Raw genomic sequence first — 14100 nt, 5'->3', positions numbered from 1 at the left:
CCTACCCTGTTGCTGTAGCTACCCAGTACTCTGAATGCCATGGGCCCTCCTACCCTGTTCCCGCTGCTACCCAGTACTCTATATGCCATGGGCTCACCTACCCTGTTCCTGCATCTACCCAGTGCTCTGGGAAAAACGTAACTTCCAGAGGACCTATCATTCTTTCAGTCCCTCCTCTCTTCGTTCTCTTCCTCTGTATCTGCTGCCAAAGTCACTTTCTACCACTCTAAATGTCAAGCTTCACCCTCTAACCCTGGGAAACTCTTTCCCATCTTCTCCTCCTTCCTTAATCCTCCACCCCCTCCCCCTACCTACTCCCTTTCTGTGGATGACTTTGTCAACCACTTTCAAAAGGAGGTTGACAATATCCGCTCCTTATTCACTCAGCCTATTGAGTCCACTGGTCCCATTCACACAGAACTACCCTACGCCTTGACCTCTTTCTCCCCTCTCTCTCTCCAGAACTACCCTACGCCTTGACCTCTTTCTCCCCTCTCTCTCCAGAACTACCCTATGCCTTGACCTCTTTCTCCCCTCTCTCTCTCTCCAGAACTACCCTATGCCTTGACCTCTTTCTCCCCTCTCTCTCTCCAGAACTACCCTACGCCTTGACCTCTTTCTCCCCTCTCTCTCTCCAGAACTACCCTACGCCTTGACCTCTTTCTCCAGAACTACCCTACGCCTTGACCTCTTTCTCCCCTCTCTCTCTCCAGAACTACCCTACGCCTTGACCTCTTTCTCCCCTCTCTCTCTCCAGAACTACCCTACGCCTTGACCTCTTTCTCCCCTCTCTCTCCAGAACTACCCTACGCCTTGACCTCTTTCTCCCCTCTCTCTCCAGAACTACCCTACGCCTTGACCTCTTTCTCCCCTCTCTCTCCAGAACTACGCTACGCCTTGACCTCTTTCTCCCCTCTCTCTCTAGAACTACGCTACGCCTTGACCTCTTTCTCCCCTCTCTCTCTCCAGGACTACCCTACGCCTTGACCTCTTTCTCCCCTCTCTCTCTCCAGAACTACCCTATGCCTTGACCTCTTTCTCCCCTCTCTCTCTCCAGAAGTACCTTACGCCTTGACCTCTTTCTCCTCTCTCTCTCCAGAACTACCCTACGCCTTGACCTCTTTCTCCCCTCTCTCTCCAGAACTACCCTACGCCTTGACCTCTTTCTCCTCTCTCTCTCCAGAACTACCCTACGCCTTGACCTCTTTCTCCCCTCTCTCTCTCTCTCTCCAGATGACATCCTGCGACTAGTGAGGTCTGGCCGCCCGACAACCTGCCCGCTCAACCCCATCCCCTCCTTTTCATAACCATCTCTGAAGACCTTCTCCCTTCCCTCATCAACTCATCCCTGACCACTGGCTGAGTCCCCTCTGACTTCCAAAGTGGCCCGAGTCGCTCCCCTCCTCAAGAAACCAACACTCAACCCCTCTGATGTCAAAAACTATAGACCTGTATATTTTCTTTCCAAACCGTCTCTGACCAACTCTCTCGTTAGCTCTCTCAGAACGATTTCCTTGATCCTAACCAGTCAGGCTTCAAGACGGGTCACTCAACTGAGACTGCTCTCTTTGTCACAGAGGGCTCTCCACACTGCCAAAGCTGACTCTCTCTCCTCTGTTCTCATCCTCCTAGATCTATCCTCTGCCTTCGACAACGTGAACCATCAGATCCTCCTCTCCACCCTCTCAGGGTTGGGTGTCTCAGGCTCTATCAGATCCTCCTCTCAGGGCTGGGTGTCTCAGACTCTATCAGATCCTCCTCTCAGGGCTGGGTGTCTCAGACTCTATCAGATCCTCCTCTCAGGGCTGGGTGTCTCAGGCTCTATCAGATCCTCCTCTCAGGGCTGGGCGTCTCAGGCTCTATCAGATCCTCCGCTCCACCCTCTCAGCGCTGGGCGTCTCAGGCTCTATCAGATCCTCCGCTCCACCCTCTCAGCGCTGGGCGTCTCAGTCTCTACACTCTTGGATTTCAGCCTACCTGTGGAGAGAATCTGTGTCTGCACCATGTACTCTCACTACTGGTGTCCCCCAGGGCTCGCTTCTAGGCCCTCTTCTCTCTATAGACCAAGTCACTCAGCTCTGTCATATCCTCTCATGGTCTCTCCTATCACTGCTATGAGGATGGACCTCTCCTCTTCTCCCTATACACCAAGTCACTCAGCTCTGTCATATCCTCTCATGGTCTCCTATCACTGCTATGCAGATGTCACTCAAGGTGGCGACACGCATCTTTGCGTGCCTGGCAGATATCTCAGCTTGGATGTTGGCCCACCACCTCAAGCGCAACCTCAACAAGACAGAGCTGTTCTTCCTCCTGGGGAAAGCCTGCCCACTTCAGGACGTCTCCATCAGGGTCGACTCCAAGATGTCCCCCTCCCAGAGTGCTAAGAACCTTGGCGTGACCCTAGACAACACACCCTTCGTTCTCAGGAAACATCTAAACAGTGACTCGCTGCTGCAGGTTTATGCTCAACAACCGGGTTCCCCAAACTGGCAGAGATGCATCAGGTCCCATTTTACAGTCTTTGGGAAGTCTCAGCAAGGGATTGAACTCACAACCTTTCAATCTCCACAAGGCCACTGAGTTCGTCTGGATCAGAGCGTCTGCTAAATGACGAAAATGTCTATGTAACATGTGAGCCAAAAAACCCACCTTTAAGCTATCAAAGCTAAAAAACCACCTCTGCTGTCAAAGATAAATCTCACCCACGTTCCAGTTGGGGAACGTGAGAATAATTCAGGACTCAGAGACAACAACTCTCGGTTTTTATATCAGAATCCGGTTATTTTCATCCTTTTAAGGGTCCTGTGACAGCGGCGCGATGTAGCTGGTAACTTTAATCACTGCTTTCTGAGAAACCGTTTGGAGCGTTTTGATGGTTTATTTTACACAATCACCCCCCTTTTTCTGCTCTGAACCAGATGAATAAAATAATAGACTTGTATTCATTAGAAGTTATGTGTTTCTCTAGTAGAGAAGTGGACTGTACTGGATATATAATAAAGTTGAATCAGATTAACAGCACGTGGTTGCCTTCAATAAGCCTCAATAGAGATGTAGCGTTTACACTCCACGACCACTGAATGGAACAACAGAAAAGCGAAAGGCCTTCTGAGTAAAGCCGTCTTATAAAGTAGCAAATGGGGCGGCAGGTCAGACTAGCAGTTAGAAAGGCCAGCTAGCAACCGGTGGGTTACAAGTCAACAGGGAAAAGCAGTTCTGTCCCAATTCTGTCTCTCCCCTCTCCTACCTCTTCTCCCTCCCTCCCATCCCTCTTCTCCCTCCCTCTCCTACCTCTTCTCCCTCCCTCCTCTCCCCTCTAGTATTTACCTGGAGAAACAGAAGAAAACATAGATGATGGTGGTGGCAAGCTCAACACTCTGCTTCCAGTCCTCCCGCAAAACTCTGGCCAGGGCTCCTAGAGCCGTTTCTACAGGACAGACAGAGAGACACACAAACAGAACCTTAGACATACGGACCAGAGCAGAGCCACTGTCCTGATGGTTTACACTTTAATGCAATGTTATGCATATAGCGCAGACCTTCTCCGTCTCTCCACCTCTGTCTTTACCATTCTGTAGTAGTTCCTCCAGGTTGTCCGGGTTCCTGGCCAGGTGTAGGATGAGTGTAGCCCCTTTCACCTTCTCCTCCATACCTTCATACAGCAGCTCTACATACTCTTCCACCTTGTTGATGTTAGCCTCCTCATCTATCTAGAACAGAGAGACACCATGTTGACGTTAGCCTCCTCATCTATCTAGAACAGAGAGACACCATGTTGATGTTAGCCTCCTCATCTATCTAGAACAGAGAGACACCATGTTGACGTTAGCATCCTCATCTATCTAGAACAGAGAGACACTGTGTTGACGTTAGCCTCCTCATCTATCTAGAACAGAGAGACACCGTGTTGACGTTAGCCTCCTCATCTATCTAGAACAGAGACACTGTGTTGACGTTAGCCTCCTCATCTATCTAGAACAGAGAGACACCGTGTTGACGTTAGCCTCCTCATCTATCTAGAACAGAGAGACACCGTGTTGACGTTAGCCTCCTCATCTATCTAGAACAGAGAGACACCGTGTTGACGTTAGCCTCCTCATCTATCTAGAACAGAGAGACACCGTGTTGACGTTAGCCTCCTCATCTATCTAGAACAGAGAGACACCGTGTTGACGTTAGCCTGCTCATCTATCTAGAGCAGAGACACCGTGTTGACGTTAGCCTCCTCATCTATCTAGAACAGAGAGACACCATGTTGACGTTAGCCTCCTCATCTATCTAGAACAGAGACACCGTGTTGACGTTAGCCTCCTCATCTATCTAGAACAGAGACACCGTGTTGACATTAGCCTCCTCATCTATCTAGAACAGAGAGACACCGTGTTGATGTTAGCCTCCTCATCTAGAACAGAGAGACACCATGTTGACGTTAGCCTCCTCATCTATCTAGAACAGAGAGACACCATGTTGATGTTAGCCTCCTCATCTATCTAGAACAGAGAGACACCATGTTGACGTTAGCATCCTCATCTATCTAGAACAGAGAGACACTGTGTTGACGTTAGCCTCCTCATCTATCTAGAACAGAGAGACACCATGTTGACGTTAGCCTCCTCATCTATCTAGAACAGAGACACCATGTTGACGTTAGCCTCCTCATCTATCTAGAACAGAGACACCATGTTGACGTTAGCCTCCTCATCTATCTAGAACAGAGACACCATGCTTACGTTAGCCTCCTCATCTATCTAGAACAGAGACACCGTGTTGACGTTAGCCTCCTCATCTATCTAGAACAGAGAGACACCATGTTGATGTTAGCCTCCTCATCTATCTAGAACAGAGAGACACCATGTTGACGTTAGCCTCCTCATCTATCTAGAACAGAGAGACACTGTGTTGACGTTAGCCTCCTCATCTATCTAGAACAGAGAGACACCGTGTTGACGTTAGCCTCCTCATCTATCTAGAACAGAGACACCATGTTGACGTTAGCCTCCTCATCTATCTAGAACAGAGACACCATGTTGACGTTAGCCTCCTCATCTATCTAGAACAGAGACACCATGCTGACGTTAGCCTCCTCATCTATCTAGAACAGAGACACCGTGTTGACGTTAGCCTCCTCATCTATCTAGAACAGAGAGACACCATGTTGACGTTAGCCTCCTCATCTATCTAGAACAGAGAGACACCATGTTGACGTTAGCCTACTCATCTATCTAGAACAGAGACACCGTGTTGACGTTAGCCTCTTCATCTATCTAGAACAGAGACACCGTGTTGACGTTAGCCTCCTCATCTATCTAGAACAGAGAGACACCATGTTGACGTTAGCCTCCTCATCTATCTAGAACAGAGAGACACCATGTTGACGTTAGCCTCCTCATCTATCTAGAACAGAGACACCGTGTTGACGTTAGCCTCCTCATCTATCTAGTCAAATGTATTATTATTTTATTTATTTCACCTTTATTTAACCAGGTAGGCTAGTTGAGAACAAGTTCTCATTTACAACTGCGACCTGGCCAAGATAAAGCAAAGCAGTTTGACACATACAACAACACAGAGTTACACATGGAGTAAAACAAACATACAGTCAATAATAAAGGTAGAAAAATAAGTCTATATACAATGTGAGCAAATGAGGTGAGATAAGGGAGGTAAAGGCAATAAATAGGCCATGGTGGCGAAGCAAATACAATATAGCAAGTAAAACACTGGAATGGTAGATTTGACAGTAGATGAGTGTGCAAAGTAGAAATACTGGGGTGCAAAGGAGCAAAATAAATAAATAAATACAGTAGGGGAAGAGGTAGTTGTTTGGGCTATTTATAGATGAGCTATGTACAGGTGCAGTGATCTGTGAGCTGCTCTGACAGCTGGTGCTTAAAGCTAGTGAGGGAGATAAGTGTTTCCAGTTTCAGAGATTTTTGTAGTTCGTTCCAGTCATTGGCAGCAGAGAACTGGAAGGAAAGGCGGCCAAAGGACGAATTGGCTTTGGGGGTGACAAGTGAGATATACCTGCTGGAACGCGTGCTACGGGTGGGTGCAGCGAGCAGAGATAAGGTGGGACTTTACCTAGCAGGGTCTTGTAGATGACCTGGAGCCAGTGGGTTTGGCGACGAGTATGAAGCGAGGGCCAGCCAACGAGAGCGTACAGGTCGCAGTGGTGGGTAGTATATGGGGCTTTGGTGACAAAACGGATGGCACTGTGATAGACTGCATCCAATTTGTTGAGTAGGGTGTTGGAGGCTATTTTGTAAATGACATCGCCAAAGTCGAGGATCGGTAAGATGGTCAGTTTTACGAGGGTATGTTTGGCAGCATGAGTGAAGGATGCTTTGTTGCGAAATAGGAAGCCAATTCTAGATTTATTTTGGACTGGAGATGTTTTATGTGAGTCTGGAAGGAGAGTTTACAGTCTTACCAGACACCTAGGTATTTGTAGTTGTCCACATATTCTAAGTCAGAACCGTCCAGAGTAGTGATGCTGGACGGGCCGGCAGGTGCAGGCAGCGATCGGTTGAAGAGTATGCATTTAGTTTTACTTGTATTTAAGAGCAGTTGGAGGCCACGGAAGGAGAGTTGTATGGCATTGAAGCTCGTCTGGAGGGTTATTAACACAGTGTCCAAAGAAGGGCCAGAAGTATACAGAATGGTGTCGTCTGCGTAGAGGTGGATCAGAGACTCACCAGCAGCAAGAGCGACATCATTGATATATACAGAGAAGAGAGTCGGCCCAAGAATTGAACCCTGTGGCACCCCCATAGATACTACCAGAGGTCCGGACAACAGGCCCTCAGATTTGACACACTGAACTCTGTCGGAGAAGTAGTTGGTGAACCAGTTGAGGCAGTCATTTGAGAAACCAAGGCTGTTGAGTCTGCCGATGAGGATGTGGTGATTGACAGAGTCAAAAGCCTTGGCCAGGTCAATGAATACGGCTACACAGTACTGTTTCTTATCGATGCCGGTTAAGATATCGTTTAGGACCTTGAGCGTGGCTGAGGTGCACCCATGACCAGCTCTGAAACCAGATTGGAGATCTGTTCATTAACTTGGCTTTGGAAGACCTTAGAAAGGCAGGGTAGGATAGATATAGGTCTGTAGCAGTTTGGGTCTAGAGTGTCCCCCCCTTTGAAGAGGGGGATGACCGCAGCTGCTTTCCAATCTATGGGAATCTCAGACGACACGAAAGAGAGGCTAGAGAGGCTAGAACAGGCTAGTAATAGGGGTTGCAACAATTTCGGCAGATCATTTTAGAAAGAAAGGGTCCAGATTTTCTAGCCCGGCTGATTTGTGGGGGTCCAGATTTTGCAGTTCTTTCAGAACATCAGCTGACTGGATTTGGGAGAAGGATAAATGGGGAAGGTTTGGGTGAGTTGCTGTGGGGGGTGCAGTTTTGTTGACCAGGGTAGGGGTGGCCAGGTGGAAAGCATTGCCAGCCGTAGTAAAATGCTTATTGAAATTCTCAATTATAGTGGATTTATCGGTGGTGACAGAGTTTCCTATCCTCAGTGCAGTGGGCAGCTAGGACGAGGTGCTCTTATTCTCCATGGACTTTACAATGTCCCAGAACTATGAGGATGCCCGTGTTTACGGCATTGGGGTTGTACCTGGTAGGTTCATTGATAATTTGTGTGAGATTGAGGGCATCAAGCTTAGATTGTAGGACGGCTGGGGTGTTAAGCGTGTCCCAGTTTAGGTCACCTAGCAGCACGAGCTCTGAAGATAGATGGGGGGCAATCAGTTCACATATGGTGTCCAGAGCACAGCTGGGGGCAGAGGGTGGTCTATAGCAGGCGGCAACGGTGAGAGACTTGTTTTTAGAGTGGTGGATTTTTAAAAGTAGAAGTTCAAATTGTTTGGGTGCAGACCTGGATTGTAGGACAGAACTCTGCAGGCTATCTCTGCAGTAGATTGCAACACTGCCCCCTTTGGCCGTTCTATCTTGTCTGAAAATGTTGTAGATAGGGATGTAGATTTCAGAGTTATTGGTGGTCTTCCTAAGCCAGGATTCAGACATGGCTAGGACATCCGGGTTGGCAGAGTGTGCTAAAGCAGTGAATAAAACAAACTTAGGCAGGAGGCTTCTAATGTTATTATGTATGAAACCAAAGCTTTTACAGTTAAAGAAGTCATGAAAAGAGAGCGCCTGGGGAATAGGAGTGGAGCTAGGCACTGCAGGGCCTGGATTCACCTCTACATCACCAGAGGAACAGAGGAGGAGCAGGATAAGGGTACGGCTAAAAGCCATGAGAATTGGACGTCTAGGACGTCCGGAACAGAGAGTAAAAGGAGCAGGTTTCTGGGGGCGATAAAATAGATTCGAGGTATAATGTACAGACAAAGGTATGGTAGGATGTGAATACAGTGGAGGTAAACCTAGGCATTGAGTGATGATGAAAGAGATATTGTCTCTAGAAACATAATTGAAACCAGGTGATGTCATTGCATGTGTGGGTGGAGGAACTGAGAGGTTGGATAAGGTATAATGAGCAGGGCTAGAGGCTCTACAGTGAAATAAGCCAATAAACACTAACCAGAACAGCAACGGACAAGGCATATTGACATTAAGGAGAGGCATGCTTAGTCGAGTGACCATAAGGGTCCAGTGAGTAGTGAGGTTGATTAGTTAGATTATGATTAGTAGCATTGTTGATGTTAGCCTCCTCATCTATCTAGTCAAATGTATTATGATTATTAGCATTGTTGATGTTAGCCTCAACTAACTAGTCAAATGTATTATGATTATTAGCATTGTTGATGTTAGCCTCCTCATCTATCTAGTCAAATGTATTATGATTATTAGCATCGTTGATGTTAGCCTCCTCATCTATCTAGTCAAATGTATTGTTATGATTATTAGCATTGTTGATGTTAGCCTCAACTCTCTAGTCAAATGTATTATGATTATTAGCATTGTTGATGTTAGCCTCCTCATCTATCTAGTAAAATGTATTGTGATTAGTATTATTGTTAGTTAAAGCAGTAGCAGCTGTAGTAGCAGTAGTGACTGCAGAGTTCCCCTTACTCACCTCCATTCCTTCAAATGGAGTTAGGTCTCTCGGTTTCACCACTCTCTTCTCTGCTGCAGAGAAATGGAATGATTCACTGGTTAACATAGAACTGCACTGTTATAGAATAGACTTTACAGTGGAATTCACTGGTTAACATAGAACTGCACTGTTATAGAATAGACCTTACAGTGGAATGATTCACTGGTTAACATAGAACTGCACTGTTATAGAATAGACCTGACAGTGGAATGACACAATAACTACAACTGTTTCATAAACTATAGAGTTGTACTATAGTTGTCTGTGGTATGGTGTTTCAGAGGGGACCATTGGTGTGGATGCTCACTGCTCACCCTTCCCGCTGGCCTTCTTGCGGTTCTGTAGATAGAAGAGCAGCTGCTCCACCTCAGACAGCTTGGAGGGATGGATGAGTTTACACTCCTCCACCACCTTACGGGCCAGCGCTGCAATGTCTGTGTTCGTATTCAGGCTCTTCAGACGGATACTGACAGGCAGGGAGTGAGAGAGTACAGTAGAATATAATCCAGGGCAATATAATAGAGGGGAATAGAATAGAATAGAGGGGAATAGAATAGAGGGAAATGGAATAGAATAGAGGGTAATGGAATATAATAGAGGGGAATGGAATAGAATAGAGGGGAATGGAATAGAATAGAGAGGAATAAAATACAGAGTAATGGAATAGAATACAGAGGAATAGAATACAGAGTAATGGAATAGAATAGAGGGTAATGGAATAGAATAGAGAGGAATAGAATACAGAGTAATGGAATAGAATAGAGGGTAATGGAATAGAATAGAGAGGAATAGAATACAGAGTAATGGAATAGAATAGAGGGGAATGGAATAGAATAGAGGGTAATGGAATAGAATAGAGAGGAATAGAATAGAGGGTAATGGAATAGAAAAAAAGAGGAATAGAATAGAGGGTAATGGAATAGAATAGAGAGGAATAGAATAGAGGGTAATGGAATAGAATAGAGAGGAATATAATACAGAGTAATGGAATAGAATAGAGAGGAATAGAATACAGAGTAATGGAATAGAATAGAGAGGAATAGAATACAGAGTAATGGAATAGAATAGAGGGTAATGGAATAGAATAGAGAGGAATAGAATACAGAGTAATGGAATAGAATAGAGGGTAATGGAATAGAATAGAGAGGAATAGAATACAGAGTAATGGAATAGAATAGAGGGGAATGGAATAGAATAGAGGGTAATGGAATAGAATAGAGGGGAATAGAATAGAGGGTAATGGAATAGAAAAAAAGAGGAATAGAATAGAGGGTAATGGAATAGAATAGAGAGGAATAGAATAGAGGGTAATGGAATAGAATAGAGGGTAATGGAATAGAATAGAGAGGAATATAATACAGAGTAATGGAATAGAATAGAGAGGAATAGAATACAGAGTAATGGAATAGAATAGAGAGGAATAGAATACAGAGTAATGGAATAGAATAGAGGGTAATGGAATAGAATGCAGAGTAATGGAAAAGAATAGAGGGTAATGGAATAGAATAGAGAGGAATATAATACAGGGTAATGAAATATAATACAAGGGAATAGAATAGAGGGTAATGGAATAGAATAGAGGGGAATAGAATAGAGGGTAATGGAATAGAAAAAAAGAGGAATAGAATAGAGGGTAATGGAATAGAATAGAGAGGAATAGAATAGAGGGTAATGGAATAGAATAGAGGGTAATGGAATAGAATAGAGAGGAATATAATACAGAGTAATGGAATAGAATAGAGAGGAATAGAATACAGAGTAATGGAATAGAATAGAGAGGAATAGAATACAGAGTAATGGAATAGAATAGAGGGTAATGGAATAGAATGCAGAGTAATGGAAAAGAATAGAGGGTAATGGAATAGAATAGAGAGGAATATAATACAGGGTAATGAAATATAATACAAGGGAATAGAATAGAGGGTAATGGAATAGAATAGAGGGTAATGGAATAGAATAGAAGGGAATGGAATAGAGGGGAATAGAACAGAGGGGAATATACTAGACGGTAATGGAATAGAGGGGAATAGAACATAGGGGAATAAACTAGAGGGTAATGGAATAGAATACAGGGTAATGGAATTGAATAGAACATAGGGGAATAGAACAGAGGGCAATGGAATAAAACAGAGGGCAATGGAATAGAATAGAGGAGAATAGAATAGAGGGGAATAGAATATCGGGTAATGGAATAGAGGGTAATGGAATAGAATAGAGGGTAATAGAATAGAGAAGAATAGAATAAAGGGTAATGGAATAGAATAGAGAGGAATAGAATAGAGGGTAATGGAATAGAATAGAGGGTAATGGAATAGAATAGAGAGGAATAGAATAGAGGGGAATGAATAGACAGGAAATTATTAGAATAGAACAGAGTGGAATAGGGGGGCGTCAAATAGAATAGAGGAGAATAGAATAGAAATAGATGAGAATACAATAGAGGAGAATAGAATAGATGAGAATAGAATAGAATAGAGGGGAATAGAATAGAGGGGAATAGAATACAATAGAGGGGAATAGAATACAATAGAGGAGAATAGAATACAATAGAGGGGAATACAATAGAGGGGAATAGAATACAATAGAGGGGAATAGAATAGAGGAGAATAGAATAGAGGAGAATAGAATACAATAGAGGGGAGTAGAATACAATAGAGGGGAATAGAATAGAGGAGAATAGAATACAATAGAGGGGAATACAATAGAGGGGAATAGAATACAATAGAGGGGAATAGAAAAGAGGAGAATAGAATACAATAGAGGGGAATAGAATAGGGGAGAATAGAATAGAGGAGAATAGAATAGAGGAGAATAGAATAGAGGAGAATAGAATACAATAGAGGGGAATAGAATAGGGGAGAATAGAATAGATGGGAATAGAATAGGGGAGAATAGAATAGAATAGCCTTCCCTGTGGCTCAGTTGGTAGAGCATGGTGTTTGCAACGCCAGGGTTGTGGGTTCGATTCCCACGGGGGGCCAGTACAAAAAAAATGCATAAAATGAAATGTATGCATTCACTACTGTAAGTCTCTCTGGATAAGAGCGTCTGCTAAAATGACTAAAAAATAAATAAATAACAATAGAATAGAGGGGAATAGAATAGAATAGAGGGGAATAGAATAGATGTGAATAGAATAGAGTAGAGTAGAATAGAGGAGAATAAAGGGGAATATAATAGAAGGGAAAAGAATAGAATTAGCCTAGATACATTTCCCCAGGCCACATCTCTCAGTTTACCAAAGAAAGTGGCAGGGTCAGACTATTTAAATCACAGACTGTGATTTTAGACCAAAACACCACATATAATTTCCACCGTTTGTTGACTGTGTTGAAACCATGCTTACATCTTCTGACACTTCTTGCGGTCTCCCAGCATCTCGTCTCCGGTCTCTCCAAGGATGGTGGCCTCCACCTCATACTGAACAACCAGGGCTTTTTCTGTAGGGTGCACGTCCAGGCTACCACCCTTCACTTTCCTACGGTCATCATAAAGATTGAAGAATATATTTTAGTTCACTTTTCATTTAAAAAAAACTTTAGACTTTAGAATCAACTAACTTGACCGCATTTGACTGCAATGCAATAAATATGACAGCTAGCCAGCTAGCTAGGGAGGCTAATTATTGTCCACACCCCATTGATGGGACTGAGATTTGTTCTCTATCACAGCTGTTGTTGACGCTGCCGCATCCGGGTAGATATTCAACAACACAATGTCTACATGTAACATTTTATCTTCAATTTAAGTAACAAATAAGTAAGCTACTGTAGGCTAGCTAGCTATACGATTAGTATGCCAATGAACTAGCTAGGTGGTGTGCTGCTAGCATGATAAGGCTTTCCATTATAGTTCACATTCCCAGCGAGATACACAACACATTGACGAAATGACAGCTTTAACTTTACCGTTTCAGATAGCGTGCATCCTCAGACTGCATCTTATGCTCTTTATATGAAAACTAAAGATGCCTTTTTTCTTTTTTAAATAGAATCACAGCGAAAAAAAATCACTGACCAGGAAAGTGGTGGTGAATGAACTTTCTTTCCCAGAATGCATTGTGTTGGAAAGAGGAAGAGGGAGGTGGTTTGATACCTTGACGCCTCTTGTGCGACTTCTACAGGTAAGACACAGTGGCGCAGCAACATGAAGGATGTTTATAATGAACAGTTTCATGGTCTCACATTGTAGCTAATCAAGAATGTTTTATAATCGCTCATATTGCTGTTCTCGGATTCAATCAGGACCTCTGTATTGGAAGTCTCTCCACACATCCACAATCGTTTACGGTTTAAAACAAACAGATGGATAGTGTTACCACGAGGTCCGGCAGGGTGTCAGTCTCTCCCTGTCTAGAGGTCTAACCCTAACCCTCTCCCAGAGATGTGGTATCGGCACTAATGTGTTGAGGAGATCCACAGGGTGACGATGACATGGATGGGCCGGCAGGTAGCCTAGTGGTTAAGAGCATTGGGCCAGTATCCGAAAGACGACTTTGGTGAAAAATCTGTCGACGTGCCCTTGAGCAAGGCACTTAACTCTAATTGCTAATGTAAGTCGCTCTGGATCAGAGTGTCTGTTAAATGACTAAGATGTTAGTTGGGGTCAACAGAATACCGCTCAACCACTTCCTGTTTTCAATGATGGATTGGGTGATGGCAGCATCAGGTCTTTTACCTCTTATTAAAGCCGTTGAGATGGTGCTTGGCTGAATTGGCGCCACTCCACTAAGACCCTTACCTTCTGGTCTACCCTTGGTGTGAAGGTGGACTTCACAACGGTGAAGTGATTGAACATGCTGGAGAAATCACTTAAATAGTGGTAAAACTGTCTTGAAAGAAATGAAAGTTCTGTTTGAATATTCAGCTCTGTAAATTGAAATGAATATCTCTGCTCTGTAAGAATACTTTAGAGTCACATATGATGCTTGCCTTTAAAATCCTGCTGTGTAAAGTAAGTGTACACTGAAATATAATTTATTGAATCAGACAGCATATGAGAGCTCCTGGACTTCAAAATATGGGACAGAGAGCAG

General features: G+C 44.1%; 1 protein-coding gene across 4 annotated transcripts in view; it reads right to left on the bottom strand.

Moving 5' to 3' along the window:
- LOC106591047 (kinesin-associated protein 3) overlaps positions 1–13228 on the bottom strand; it is a 187977-nt gene extending 174749 nt beyond the window's left edge. The window contains exons 1-6 of one of the 4 annotated variants that reach the window (XM_045694559.2): positions 13083–13228; positions 12412–12543; positions 9380–9531; positions 9045–9097; positions 3572–3713; positions 3331–3430 (exon numbers count right to left, since the gene is read on the bottom strand). In XM_045694559.2, coding sequence (XP_045550515.1) covers positions 3331–3430; positions 3572–3713; positions 9045–9097; positions 9380–9531; positions 12412–12543; positions 13083–13213 — 710 coding nt within the window. In that variant the 5' untranslated portion in view covers positions 13214–13228. Of the gene's footprint in view, positions 1–3330; positions 3431–3571; positions 3714–9044; positions 9098–9379; positions 9532–12411; positions 12544–12973 lie in introns of all 4 variants that reach the window. The other 3 variants (XM_045694560.2, XM_045694561.2, XM_045694562.2) reach the window with 3 other exon arrangements.
- Between the last annotated feature and the right edge of the window lie 872 nt (positions 13229–14100).

The sequence above is a fragment of the Salmo salar genome, chromosome 14 (genome assembly GCF_965601325.2).
Source record: "Salmo salar chromosome 14, fSalSal1, whole genome shotgun sequence".
Lineage (NCBI taxonomy): Eukaryota > Metazoa > Chordata > Actinopteri > Salmoniformes > Salmonidae > Salmo > Salmo salar.
This window is presented reverse-complemented; position numbering and strand designations above follow the sequence as displayed.